At 54.1% G+C, this 13,894-nt stretch overlaps 1 protein-coding gene across 1 annotated transcript; it reads right to left on the bottom strand.

Moving 5' to 3' along the window:
* Positions 1 to 853: 853 nt before the first annotated feature.
* LOC137561431 (beta-1,3-galactosyltransferase 5-like) lies at positions 854 to 3,968 on the bottom strand. The gene has a single exon (XM_068272733.1). It carries the CDS (start codon positions 3,610 to 3,612, stop codon positions 2,623 to 2,625), a length of 990 nt encoding a protein of 329 aa, XP_068128834.1. The 5' UTR covers positions 3,613 to 3,968; the 3' UTR covers positions 854 to 2,622.
* Between the last annotated feature and the right edge of the window lie 9,926 nt (positions 3,969 to 13,894).

The following is a 13,894-nucleotide window of genomic DNA, read 5'->3' as shown; positions in this document are numbered from 1 at the left end:
GCAATATTATGCAGCAACATGCATGCAGGGAATTCAGAGCAGTCTGGCTGCAGCTCAACTGCAGCAAACCTTGGGTGGAATCATGACACATCGCTCCTAACTGTCCCTCTTTGGGAGCCCTGTCCCTCTGTCCCTCTTTCCTCCTCATTTGTCCCTCTTTCAGGACTTTGTCCCTCTTTCTATATAAATATACCGTATATATTTCTATACTAAAAATGTGTTTGACTCTAAACTTTATTCCCATCCTCCAAATTGATATATTACTAATTGTAAAATGTTACTATGAAGAAAAAAGGATAGAAAGGACCAGTGTGGTTTGTATAATAAAACAACATATTTTTCTTATGAAATCTTTATGGTATGCATGACTAGGGGGTGTGACGGGGGGCATAATCAGGGGTGTGACTGTGGTGGGGCTTAAGTGTCCCTCTTTCTCATCTCAAAAAGTTGGGAGGTATGCTGATGACAGCATCCTGAGCTGCTCTGAACTGCAGAGTGATTGCGGATGGCAATGAGACTTATTGTGAATGCAACCAAAACTAAACAACCGAATGCTAGCAGAGAAATCAGAAGTGCCCTGTTGCAGCTCTGCTACAACCAACAGGACATGCTACAGGAGTACCCAGAGGCATCCCCCTAGTATAGGTACATGGAGAGGTGCCCCTAGTATTAGGTATCCAGAGGTGTCACTCACAGTACAAGTAGCTACATGTGTCCCCCAATATAGGTAGCTAGAGGTGTCCCCCAATATAGGTAGCTAAGGTGTCCCCCAATATAGGCAGCCAGATGTATCCCCCCAGTACTGGTAACAATGCGTCCCCCCCAGTATAGCTGCTGACATCAAACAAGATGCTTGTCTATGTTACACAGCTGCTGTAATGCAGACTCCTGTTTATTTAACTGAAGGAAGTGACAGGTACACTTTACAGACCAATGTCAGAGGAAAAATAAAGCTGTTTTCATTGTAGATTCTGTGGAGAGAGGGTAGAAATGATCGTATTGTTGTTGTGGTCTGTACCATTATGTTCTGAGGGGAAGTTGTTATGTCACCTGCAGGCCTGATAAGGCGATACATAAAATACTTTTCATTGATTTTTGTAGAGTAGGAGGAGTCAGAATTGCCATCAAGTTTGTAGTATTGTCCCCAGGACCCCCAGGATCTACATTACAGCCACGGACCTTCCTGGGGGTCTCAGAGCAGGAGGACCGCAGTAAAGATGCCCACTTATGTATTCCAGCCCAATCTGCCTTCTGATGAAATCATTTTATCCAATCTGAAAAGAATGCCGAAAACATGGCCGCCTGATCGATCTTTCACATGATCTATGGGCAAAAGGATCGATTGGACATGCTGGAAAATCTTTGTCTCAAGTGCTCAATCGGGGGGTAACGATTACAGCAGTAACTGCATTCAATATCGCCGATGTACCTGAAAGACCCCTGGGCGGTGTCCCCCAAGTGTAAACGTGTCCCTCCGTGCTTGTGTACTGTGTAAAGTCTCTCCGCTGGCCTCCACCAGTGTCCGGCGTCACAGACAACGCGTGTCCCATGTGGCACCAGGCACGTCGCTACATGCGCACCAGGCCACATGGTACAGGAGTTTGCGGTGACGCCGAGCACCGGAGAAATCACCAGGAGTCACGCTGGTGAACAGATGAGAATTCACTTAGCACGGGCACCGGGAAGACACTTTATACCTGGAGGTGGGGGAGGGCAGGTGGCAGAGGCAGCGGCACCAGCAGGGCCGGATTTAGGCCAAGGCCCCTAGGCCATGGCCTAGGGCACCACAGGAGCAAGGCACCAAAGCAGCAGGCTAAACTTATGCAGCATTTGCAAATGCTGCAATGCAGGGAGATCAGGCGAGCTCCTGACCGCAGTACTCTGCTGCCAGCCGCCTGTGCAGCAGCCACCTTGCTCTCTGTGCACATTGGCATTGTGGCCGGCAGCTATGGACTTGGGCAGCACTAGAAACGGAAAGGAAGAGGAAGCTTCTGCACTGGAGACAAGTGCAGAAATGAGTGACACTGATGGCTGCTGCGGTGTGAAGGCGAGCTGGCTACCTATACTGAAGGGGGGTGGGAAAAGGAGGGATTAAGGGAGTCAGAGATACAGTACCTATACTGGAGGGAAAGGGGGGGGGGGTCATCTGGCTACCTATACTGGGGGGGTCATCAGGCTACTTATACTAGAGGGAAGCAGGGAGGAGTCATCTGGCAACCTATACTAGAGGAAAGGGGGAGGGGTCATCTCACTACCTATACTGAAGGAGGATGGCTGGTGACAGTGGCCTTGGGTGATAAAATGTACAAATCTGGCCCTGGGCACTAGTACAATGTCTGATATCTGTCGGACATCAGTGTGCTCTGTATGGGCAGGCAACACGTCTCTCTGATAACATTCGATCACAGAGGGATCTGTCTCATGGGCCATCTGCCTATACCTCCAGTGAAGTATGGCTTTCTTAAGAACAAAATAATTTCTAATCCCCACCATCCTACATGAGGTAAAATGTCCACAGCCCTTGGACTTTCAGGCGTTCCGTGTTGCGAGGCACATGGTCATGGTGACCGCACTGCTCCTCCAGCTTACTCATTAGTCCCTCAGACATGAATAACCGGACTGTCACCTCCAGTGTGTCACCTCCATGCTGTGGTTGCACATTGTCCTTGTTCTCAGGACATTTCTCTGTGCCAAGGCCTGATCTTCTGGAGAGAGTCCATGGATCACCATCAGGAACCTGTAGTTACAAACGCTCCATCTCACATTGTGTTTGGCAAATCTGGAACTTGTAAGAAGTTGAATCTTGACTCTCTCAGCCAAAATCCCAACATAGGCATCTTCCACTGGTATGGGTGGGACAGTTCTCGCCATCCGGAGAACTGACGTGGCTGCCCCAAAGGATAAAATGTACCCAATGCCACTAGCATATGGAGGGTAGACGTCACGTTCATATTCCCGGTATGAAACATACCACTTGCTCATTGGGTCCCGGATAACGGCCCGCTTCTGCTCTGAGAATGCGGAGCCCACATACAGCGGAGAGGTACCTGGACTGTTATCCCTCAGGAAAGATGGAAGATACTGCGTGTTCACAAAACAGTCATCATCAGTTTTCAGAAGGTACTGCGGCTGGCACCTTTCCACTGCCCATTTCATGCCATGCATGACCTTCAGGGTCAGGTTACGGTATGAATCCAGGTAGCTACCCATAAGAACGTCACCATAGGTTTTATGTTCCTTGTGGATATGCCAGTCAAGTTCAACATTCAAAGTACGTCCAACTAAAAACACAACTTGCCACAGATGTACAGATCCTTTGGCTGAGGAGGCCCACGTGTTTCGTATGGCCTTCCTTGATGCATGATGGCTTGGGTTGGAGGTCACCAGGATCACAAGGAGTTGCTTCTTCTGGCATTTTGGTTCTGAAAGTTCAGTTGAGAAAAGAGATGCGAAATCAATGCCTTTTTTCTTACTGGTAGTGCCAAGATCAAATAGCCAGAGCCATTGTCCAGAGGCATTTGCTTGGGAGAACCAAGTCCAGAGCAGCACAGTGCAAAAGAAGACACTGAGGCAGAGCAGGATCTTCAGACACCAGGTGCGTATGATGGCCATTGCCGAGAATCCGGTGCATAGCAGCTCGTTGTCTCTCGTATGTCTGACAAGACTGGACAGGGTAAAGTTCCTGTACAGGGATCAGAGACACAGCATGAGATTATGAGGTCCAGAGTCCACTCTATACACCGCACTGTGTGTCACAACCTTGTGTCCCATCTGAAGTCCACTCTATACACCGCACTGTGTGTCACAACTTGTGTCCCATCTGGAGTCCACTCTCCACACCGCTTTGTGTGTCACACACAACCTTGTGTCCCGGCCACAGGTCACTAATCTCTTTGTGAATGGGAGAGGAGGATGTTCTGACAGCTTCAGCACCCATACGGTGTAGTGTTAATATTTCAGAAGATTGTTCCATGCTGGAAGCACTACTGCAGAATTCTGGCCCACAGTGTGTAAACAGTACTATTGTGATAAGACCAGAGGAACCCCGCCTCCAGTCCTATCAATGCCCCATTATCAAAAGCCTCTGTGGGAATGTGAGATTGTGGTTGGACATTGTCCTGGGAAAGGAGGGGAGAGGAGGGGGGGAAGAGGGGGCAATGGAAGGGCAGCTGCACAACTCAATACTGAGAGAGAATATCAGCTTTGTCTGCATGGAGCAGCTTAGCATCAGCGTCTTGGGTTACTGGCGAGGGAGAAGAATGGCAACACCTGCGGGGAAAGCCCAGAGCAGGTACAGAACAAGCCTACAACCGCCTGATGTTCACAACTGCACAAACTCTCAGCGTGTGAAGAGGGAGCTAAAAGCCTTTCCTATGGTTCTGAACGGCAGTGTTAAGGTGCCCATACATCAGATGAAGGCCGATCCATCATCCAATGCGATGATTATTATCAAATTGGATGAAAATGGATGCCACCAAGTGCATGCCCGACCATCAAAGCCACCAATTTTGGGCTGGCATTGGTTGCATGTATCAGTCCTGCCGCAGGATCTCAGGCTGAGGTGCTCAGTCAGCTGAACGTCAGTAATGGCGTGTGATATCGGGGTGAGCTATGAATACGATGGCAGTATGGCACCCCCGGCGCTGTCCCCTAGAGCAAGATGTACCCCCTTCCTCGGGGCCCGCGCAGGAAGTGATCATGGTATATGACTGCATTGTCTTCAGTGTCATCACTGGTCCCTAAGTCCAAGATGTAGAGAAGGTCAGCTCTTTGTAAGGTGGCCATACATCCGCCAAGTTTTCGGCTAATCCACCATCTGATTCGACATTGCTGCAACAATCATTCCTGATCGATGATTCCACTGATTTCAGATCGATGTTGCTGATTGAGGCAGGCCTGGAGAATCTCAGACTGCATTGGCTGATCGGGTGCACAGTGGTAACGTCGATCAATATCATAACTAACGAATGCGACAGAATCCCCCGGCCACTGTCCCCCCAAATGTTATCTGTGCCCCTCCCCCATATCTCACCTGTCCAGCCGCCGCGAACGTACCTACTCTCCTTCCGCATACTCAGGTCCCACATAGCTGCTGCGTAAAGCACTGACACAGTGTGACGTTACCCACTGACATACTCAGGTCCCACATGGCTGCCGCGTACAGCACTGCGCAGTGCGACGTTACACACTGACATACTCAGGTCCCACATGGCTGCCGCGTACAGCACTGCGCAGTGTGACGTTAGACACTGACATACTCAGGTCCCACATGGCTGCCGCGTACAGCACTGTGCAGTGTGACGTTACACACTGACATACTCAGGTCCCACATGGCTGCCGCGTACAGCACTGCGCAGTGTGACGTTAGACACTGACATACTCAGGTCCCACATGGCTGCCGCGTACAGCACTGCGCAGTGTGACGATACACACTGACATACTCAGGTCCCACATGGCTGCCGCGTACAGCACTGCGCAGTGAGACGTTACACACTGACATACTCAGGTCCCGCATGGCTGCCGCGTACAGCACTGCGCAGTGTGACGTTACACACTGACATACTCAGGTCCCACATGGCTGCCGCGTACAGCACTGCGCAGTGTGACGTTACACACTGACATACTCAGGTCCCACATGGCTGCCGCGTACAGCACTGCGCAGTGTGACGTTACACACTGACATACTCAGGTCCCACATGGCTGCCGCGTACAGCACTGCGCAGTGTGACGTTACACACTGACATACTCAGGTCCCACATGGCTGCAGCGTACAGCACTGCGCAGTGTGACGTTACACACTGACATACTCAGGTCCCACATGGCTGCCGCGTACAGCACTGCGCAGTGTGACGTTACACACTGACATACTCAGGTCCCACATGGCTGCCGTGTACAGCACTGCACAGTGTGACGTTACACACTGACATACTTAGGTCCCACATGGCTGCCACGTACAGCACTGCGCAGGGTGACGTTACACACTGACATACTCAGGTCCCACATGGCTGCCGCGTACAGCACTGCGCAGTGCGACGTTACACACTGACATACTCAGGTCCCACATGGATGCCGCGTACAGCACTGTGCAGTGTGACGTTACACACTGACATACTCAGGTCCCACATGGCTGCTGCGTACAGCACTGTGCAGTGTGACGTTACACACTGACATACTCAGGTCCCACATGGCTGCCGCGTACAGCACTGCGCAGTGTGACGTTAGACACTGACATACTCAGGTCCCACATGGCTGCCGCGTACAGCACTGCGCAGTGTGACGATACACACTGACATACTCAGGTCCCACATGGCTGCCGCGTACAGCACTGCGCAGTGAGACGTTACACACTGACATACTCAGGTCCCGCATGGCTGCCGCGTACAGCACTGCGCAGTGTGACGTTACACACTGACATACTCAGGTCCCACATGGCTGCCGCGTACAGCACTGCGCAGTGTGACGTTACACACTGACATACTCAGGTCCCACATGGCTGCCGCGTACAGCACTGCGCAGTGTGACGTTACACACTGACATACTCAGGTCCCACATGGCTGCCATGTACAGCACTGCACAGTGTGACGTTACACACTGACATACTCAGGTCCCACATGGCTGCCGCGTACAGCACTGCGCAGTGTGACGTTAGACACTGACATACTCAGGTCCCACATGGCTGCCGCGTACAGCACTGCGCAGTGTGACGTTACACACTGACATACTCAGGTCCCACATGGCTGCCGTGTACAGCACTGCGCAGTGTGACGTTACACACTGACATACTAAGGTCCCACATGGCTGCCGGGTACAGCACTGCGCAGTGTGACGTTACACACTGACATACTAAGGTCCCACATGGCTGCCGCGTACAGCACTGCGCAGTGTGACGTTACACACTGACATACTCAGGTCCCACATGGCTGCCGCGTACAGCACTGCGCAGTGTGACGTTACACACTGACATACTCAGGTCCCACATGGCTGCCGCGTACAGCACTGCGCAGTGTGACGTTACACACTGACATACTCAGGTCCCACATGGCTGCCGCGTACAGCACTGCGCAGTGTGACGTTACACACCGACATACTCAGGTCCCACATGGCTGCCGCGTACAGCACTGCGCAGTGTGACGTTACACACTGACATACTCAGGTCCCACATGGCTGCCGCGTACAGCACTGCGCAGTGTGACGTTACACACTGACATACTCAGGTCCCACATGGCTGCCGCGTACAGCACTGCGCAGTGTGACGTTAAACACTGACATACTCAGGTTCCACATGGCTGCCGCGTACAGCACTGCGCAGTGTGACGTTACACACTGACATACTCAGGTCCCACATGGCTGCCGCGTACAGCACTGCGCAGTGTGATGTAACACACTGACCTACTCAGGTCCCACATGGCTGCCGCATACAGCACTGCGCAGTGTGACGTTACACACTGACCTACTCAGGTCCCACATGGCTGCCACGTACAGCACTGCGCAGTGTGACGTTACACACTGACATACTCAGGTCCCACAAGGCTGCCGCGTACAGCACTGCACAGTGTGACGTTACACACTGACATACTCAGGTCCCACATGGCTGCCGCGTACAGCACTGCGTAGTGTGACGTTACACACTGACATACTCAGGTCCCACATGGCTGCCGCGTACAGCACTGCACAGTGTGACGTTACACACTGACATACTCAGGTCCCACATGGCTGCCGTGTACAGCACTGCGCAGTGTGACGTTAAACACTGACGTACTCAGGTCCCACATGGCTGCCGCGTACAGCACTGCGCAGTGTGACGTTACACACTGACATACTCAGGTCCCACATGGCTGCAGCGTACAGCACTGCGCAGTGTGACGTTACACACTGACATACTCAGGTCCCACATGGCTGCCGCGTACAGCACTGCACAGTGTGACGTTACACACTGACATACTCAGGTCCCACAAGGCTGCCGCGTACAGCACTGCACAGTGTGACGTTACACACTGACATACTCAGGTCCCACATGGCTGCCGTGTACAGCACTGCGCAGTGTGACGTTAAACACTGACGTACTCAGGTCCCACATGGCTGCCGCGTACAGCACTGCGCAGTGTGACGTTACACACTGACATACTCAGGTCCCACATGGCTGCAGCGTACAGCACTGCGCAGTGTGACGTTAGACACTGACATACTTAGGTCCCACATGGATGCCACGTACAGCACTGCGCAGGGTGACGTTACACACTGACATACTCAGGTCCCACATGGCTGCCGCGTACAGCACTGCGCAGTGTGACGTAACACACTGACATACTCAGGTCCCACATGGCTGCCGCGTACAGCACTGCGCAGTGTGACGTTACACACTGACATACTCAGGTCCCACATGGCTGCCGCGTACAGCACTGCGCAGTGTGACGTTACACACTGACATACTCAGGTCCCACATGGCTGCCGTTTACAGCACTGCGCAGTGTGACGTTACACACTGACGTACTCAGGTCCCACATGGCTGCCGCGTACAGCACTGCGCAGTGTGACGTTACACACTGACATACTCAGGTCCCACATGGCTGCCACGTACAGCACTGCGCAGTGTGACGATACACACTGACCTACTCAGGTCCCACATGACTGCCGCGTACAGCACTGCGCAGTGACGTTACACACTGACCTACTCAGGTCCCACATGGCTGCCGCGTACAGCACTGTGCAGTGTGACGTTACACACTGACATACTCAGGTCCCACATGGCTGCCGCGTACAGCACTGCGCAGTGTGACATTACACACTGACATACTCAGGTCCCACATGGCTGCCGCGTACAGCACTGCGCAGTGTGACGTTACACACTGACATACTCAGGTCCCACATGGCTGCCGCGTACAGCACTGCGCAGTGTGACGTTACACACTGACATACTCAGGTCCCACGTGGCTGCCGCGTACAGCACTGCGCAGTGTGAAGTTAGACACTGACATACTCAGGTCCCACATGGCTGCCGCGTACAGCACTGGCGCAGTGACGTTACACACTGACCTACTCAGGTCCCACATGGCTGCCGCGTACAGCACTGCGCAGTGTGACGTTACACACTGACATACTCAGGTCCCACATGGCTGCCGCGTACAGCACTGCGCAGTGTGATGTTACACACTGACATACTCAGGCCCCACATGGCTGCAGCGTACAGCACTGCGCAGTGTGACGTTACACACTGACATACTCAGGTCCCACATGGCTGCCGCGTACAGCACTGTGCAGTGTGACGTTACACACTGACATACTCAGGTCCCACATGGCTGCCGCGTCCAGCACTGCGCAGTGTGACGTTACACACTGACCTACTCAGGTCCCACATGGCTGCCGCGTACAGCACTGCGCAGTGTGACGTTACACACTGACATACTCAGGTTCCACATGGCTGCCGCGTACAGCACTGCGCAGTGTGACGTTACACACTGACATACTCAGGTCCTACATGGCTGCCGCGTACAGCACTGCGCAGTGTGACGTTACACACTGACGTACTCAGGTCCCACATGGCTGCCGCGTACAGCACTGCGCAGTGTGACGTTACACACTGACATACTCAGGTCCCACATGGCTGCCGCGTACAGCACTGCACAGTGTGACGTTACACACTGACATACTCAGGTCCCACATGGCTGCCGTGTACAGCACTGCGCAGTGTGACGTTACACACTGACGTACTCAGGTCCCACATGGCTGCCGCGTACAGCATTGCGCAGTGTGACGTTACACACTGACATACTCAGGTCCCACATGGCTGCAGCGTACAGCACTGCGCAGTGTGACGTTAGACACTGACATACTTAGGTCCCACATGGCTGCCACGTACAGCACTGCGCAGGGTGACGTTACACACTGACATACTCAGGTCCCACATGGCTGCCGCGTACAGCACTGCGCAGTGTGACGTAACACACTGACCTACTCAGGTCCCACATGGCTGCCACGTACAGCACTGCGCAGGGTGACGTTACACACTGACATACTCAGGTCCCACATGGCTGCCGCGTACAGCACTGCGCAGTGACGTTACACACTGACCTACTCAGGTCCCACATGGCTGCCGCTTACAGCACTGCGCAGTGTGACGTTACACACTGACATACTCAGGTCCCACATGGCTGCCGCGTACAGCACTGCGCAGTGTGACGTTACACACTGACATACTCAGGTCCCACATGGCTGCCGCGTACAGCACTGCGCAGTGTGACGTTACACACTGACATACTCAGGTCCCACATGGCTGCCGCGTACAGCACTGCGCAGTGTGACGTTACACACTGACATACTCAGGTCCCACATGGCTGCCGTGTACAGCACTGCGCAGTGTGACGTTACACACTGACGTACTCAGGTCCCACATGGCTGCCGCGTACAGCACTGCGCAGTGTGACGTTACACACTGACATACTCAGGTCCCACATGGCTGCCGCGTACAGCACTGCGCAGTGTGACGATACACTCTGACCTACTCAGGTCCCACATGGCTGCCGCGTACAGCACTGCGCAGTGTGACGTTACACACTGACATACTCAGGTCCCACATGGCTGCAGCGTACAGCACTGCGCAGTGTGACGTTACACACTGACATACTCAGGTCCCACATGGCTGCAGCGTACAGCACTGCGCAGTGTGACGTTAGACACTGACATACTCAGGTCCCACATGGCTGCCGCGTACAGCACTGCGCAGTGTGACGTTACACACTGACATACTCAGGTCCCACATGGCTGCAGCGTACAGCACTGCGCAGTGTGACATTAGACACTGACATACTCAGGTCCCACATGGCTGCCGCGTACAGCACTGCGCAGTGTGACGTTACACACTGACATACTCAGGTCCCACATGGCTGCAGCGTACAGCACTGCGCAGTGTGACGTTACACACTGACATACTCAGGTCCCACATGGCTGCCACGTACAGCACTGCGCAGGGTGACGTTACACACTGACATACTCAGGTCCCACATGGCTGCCGCGTACAGCACTGCGCAGTGACGTTACACACTGACCTACTCAGGTCCCACATGGCTGCCGCGTACAGCACTGCGCAGTGTGACGTTACACACTGACATACTCAGGTCCCACATGGCTGCCGCGTACAGCACTGCGCAGTGTGACGTTACACACTGACATACTCAGGTCCCACATGGCTGCCGCGTACAGCACTGCGCAGTGTGACGTTACACACTGACATACTCAGGTCCCACGTGGCTGCCGCGTACAGCACTGCGCAGTGTGAAGTTAGACACTGACATACTCAGGTCCCACATGGCTGCCGCGTACAGCACTGGTGCAGTGGATGTTACACACTGACATACTCAGGTCCCACATGGCTGCCGCGTACAGCACTGCGCAGTGTGATGTTACACACTGACATACTCAGGCCCCACATGGCTGCAGCGTACAGCACTGCGCAGTGTGACGTTACACACTGACATACTCAGGTCCCACATGGCTGCCGCGTACAGCACTGCGCAGTGACGTTACACACTGACCTACTCAGGTCCCACATGGCTGCCGCGTACAGCACTGCGCAGTGTGACGTTACACACTGACATACTCAGGTCCCACATGGCTGCCGCGTACAGCACTGCGCAGTGTGACGTTACACACTGACATACTCAGGTCCCACATGGCTGCCGCGTACAGCACTGCGCAGTGTGACGTTACACACTGACATACTCAGGTCCCACATGGCTGCCGCGTACAGCACTGCGCAGTGTGACGTTACACACTGACATACTCAGGTCCCACATGGCTGCCGCGTACAGCACTGTGCAGTGTGACGTTACACACTGACCTACTCAGGTCCCACATGGCTGCCGCGTACAGCACTGCGCAGTGTGACGTTATACACTGACATACTCAGGTCCCACATGGCTGCCGTGTACAGCACTGCGCAGTGTGACGTTACACACTGACATACTCAGGTCCCACATGGCTGCAGCGTACAGCACTGCGCAGTGTGACGTTACACACTGACATACTCAGGTCCCACATGGCTGACGCGTACAGCACTGCGCAGTGTGACGTTACACACTGACATACTCAGGTCCCACATGGCTGCCGCGTACAGCACTGCGCAGTGTGACGTTACACACTGACATACTCAGGTCCCACATGGCTGCCGCGTACAGCACTGCGCAGTGTGACGTTATACACTGACCTACTCAGGTCCCACATGGCTGCCGCGTACAGCACTGCGCAGTGTGACGTTATACACTGACATACTTAGGTCCCACATGGCTGCCGTGTACAGCACTGCGCAGTGTGACGTTACACACTGACATACTCAGGTCCCACATGGCTGCAGCGTACAGCACTGCGCAGTGTGACGTTACACACTGACATACTCAGGTCCCACATAGCTGCAGCGTACAGCACTGCGCAGTGTGACGTTACACACTGACATACTCAGGTCCCACATGGCTGCCGCGTACAGCACTGCGCAGTGTGACGTTACACACTGACATACTCAGGTCCCACATGGCTGCAGCGTACAGCACTGCGCAGTGTGACGTTACACACTGACATACTCAGGTCCCACATGGCTGCAGCGTACAGTACTGCGCAGTGTGACGTTACACACTGACATACTCAGGTCCCACATGGCTGCCGCGTACAGCACTGCGCAGTGTGATGTTACACACTGACATACTTAGGTCCCACATGGCTGCCACGTACAGCACTGCGCAGGGTGACGTTACACACTGACATACTCAGGTCCCACATGGCTGCCGCGTACAGCACTGCGCAGTGCGACGTTACACACTGACATACTCAGGTCCCACATGGATGCCGCGTACAGCACTGCGCAGTGTGACGTTACACACTGACATACTCAGGTCCCACATGGCTGCAGCGTACAGCACTGCGCAGTGTGACGTTACACACTGACATACTCAGGTCCCACATGGCTGCCGCGTACAGCACTGCGCAGTGTGACGTTACACACTGACATACTCAGGTCCCACATGGCTGCCGCGTACAGCACTGCGCAGTGTGACGTTACACACTGACATACTCAGGTCCCACATGGCTGCCGCGTACAGCACTGCGCAGTGTGACGTTACACACTGACATACTCAGGTCCCACATGGCTGCCGCGTACAGCACTGCGCAGTGTGACGTTACACACTGACATACTCAGGTCCCACATGGCTGCCGCGTACAGCACTGCGCAGTGTGACGTTAGACACTGACATACTTAGGTCCCACATGGCTGCCACGTACAGCACTGCGCAGGGTGACGTTACACACTGACATACTCAGGTCCCACATGGCTGCCGCGTACAGCACTGCGCAGTGACGTTACACACTGACCTACTCAGGTCCCACATGGCTGCCGCGTACAGCACTGCGCAGTGTGACGTTACACACTGACATACTCAGGTCCCACATGGCTGCCGCGTACAGCACTGCGCAGTGTGACGTTACACACTGACATACTCAGGTCCCACATGGCTGCCGCGTACAGCACTGCGCAGTGTGACGTTACACACTGACATACTCAGGTCCCACGTGGCTGCCGCGTACAGCACTGCGCAGTGTGAAGTTAGACACTGACATACTCAGGTCCCACATGGCTGCCGCGTACAGCACTGGCGCAGTGGATGTTACACACTGACATACTCAGGTCCCACATGGCTGCCGCGTACAGCACTGCGCAGTGTGATGTTACACACTGACATACTCAGGCCCCACATGGCTGCAGCGTACAGCACTGCGCAGTGTGACGTTACACACTGACATACTCAGGTCCCACATGGCTGCCGCGTACAGCACTGCGCAGTGACGTTACACACTGACCTACTCAGGTCCCACATGGCTGCCGCGTACAGCACTGCGCAGTGTGACGTTA

Source organism: Hyperolius riggenbachi, chromosome 1, assembly GCF_040937935.1.
Source record: "Hyperolius riggenbachi isolate aHypRig1 chromosome 1, aHypRig1.pri, whole genome shotgun sequence".
Taxonomy (NCBI): domain Eukaryota; kingdom Metazoa; phylum Chordata; class Amphibia; order Anura; family Hyperoliidae; genus Hyperolius; species Hyperolius riggenbachi.
Note: the sequence above shows the minus strand (reverse complement) of the source record. Positions and strands in the feature narration are given on the sequence as shown.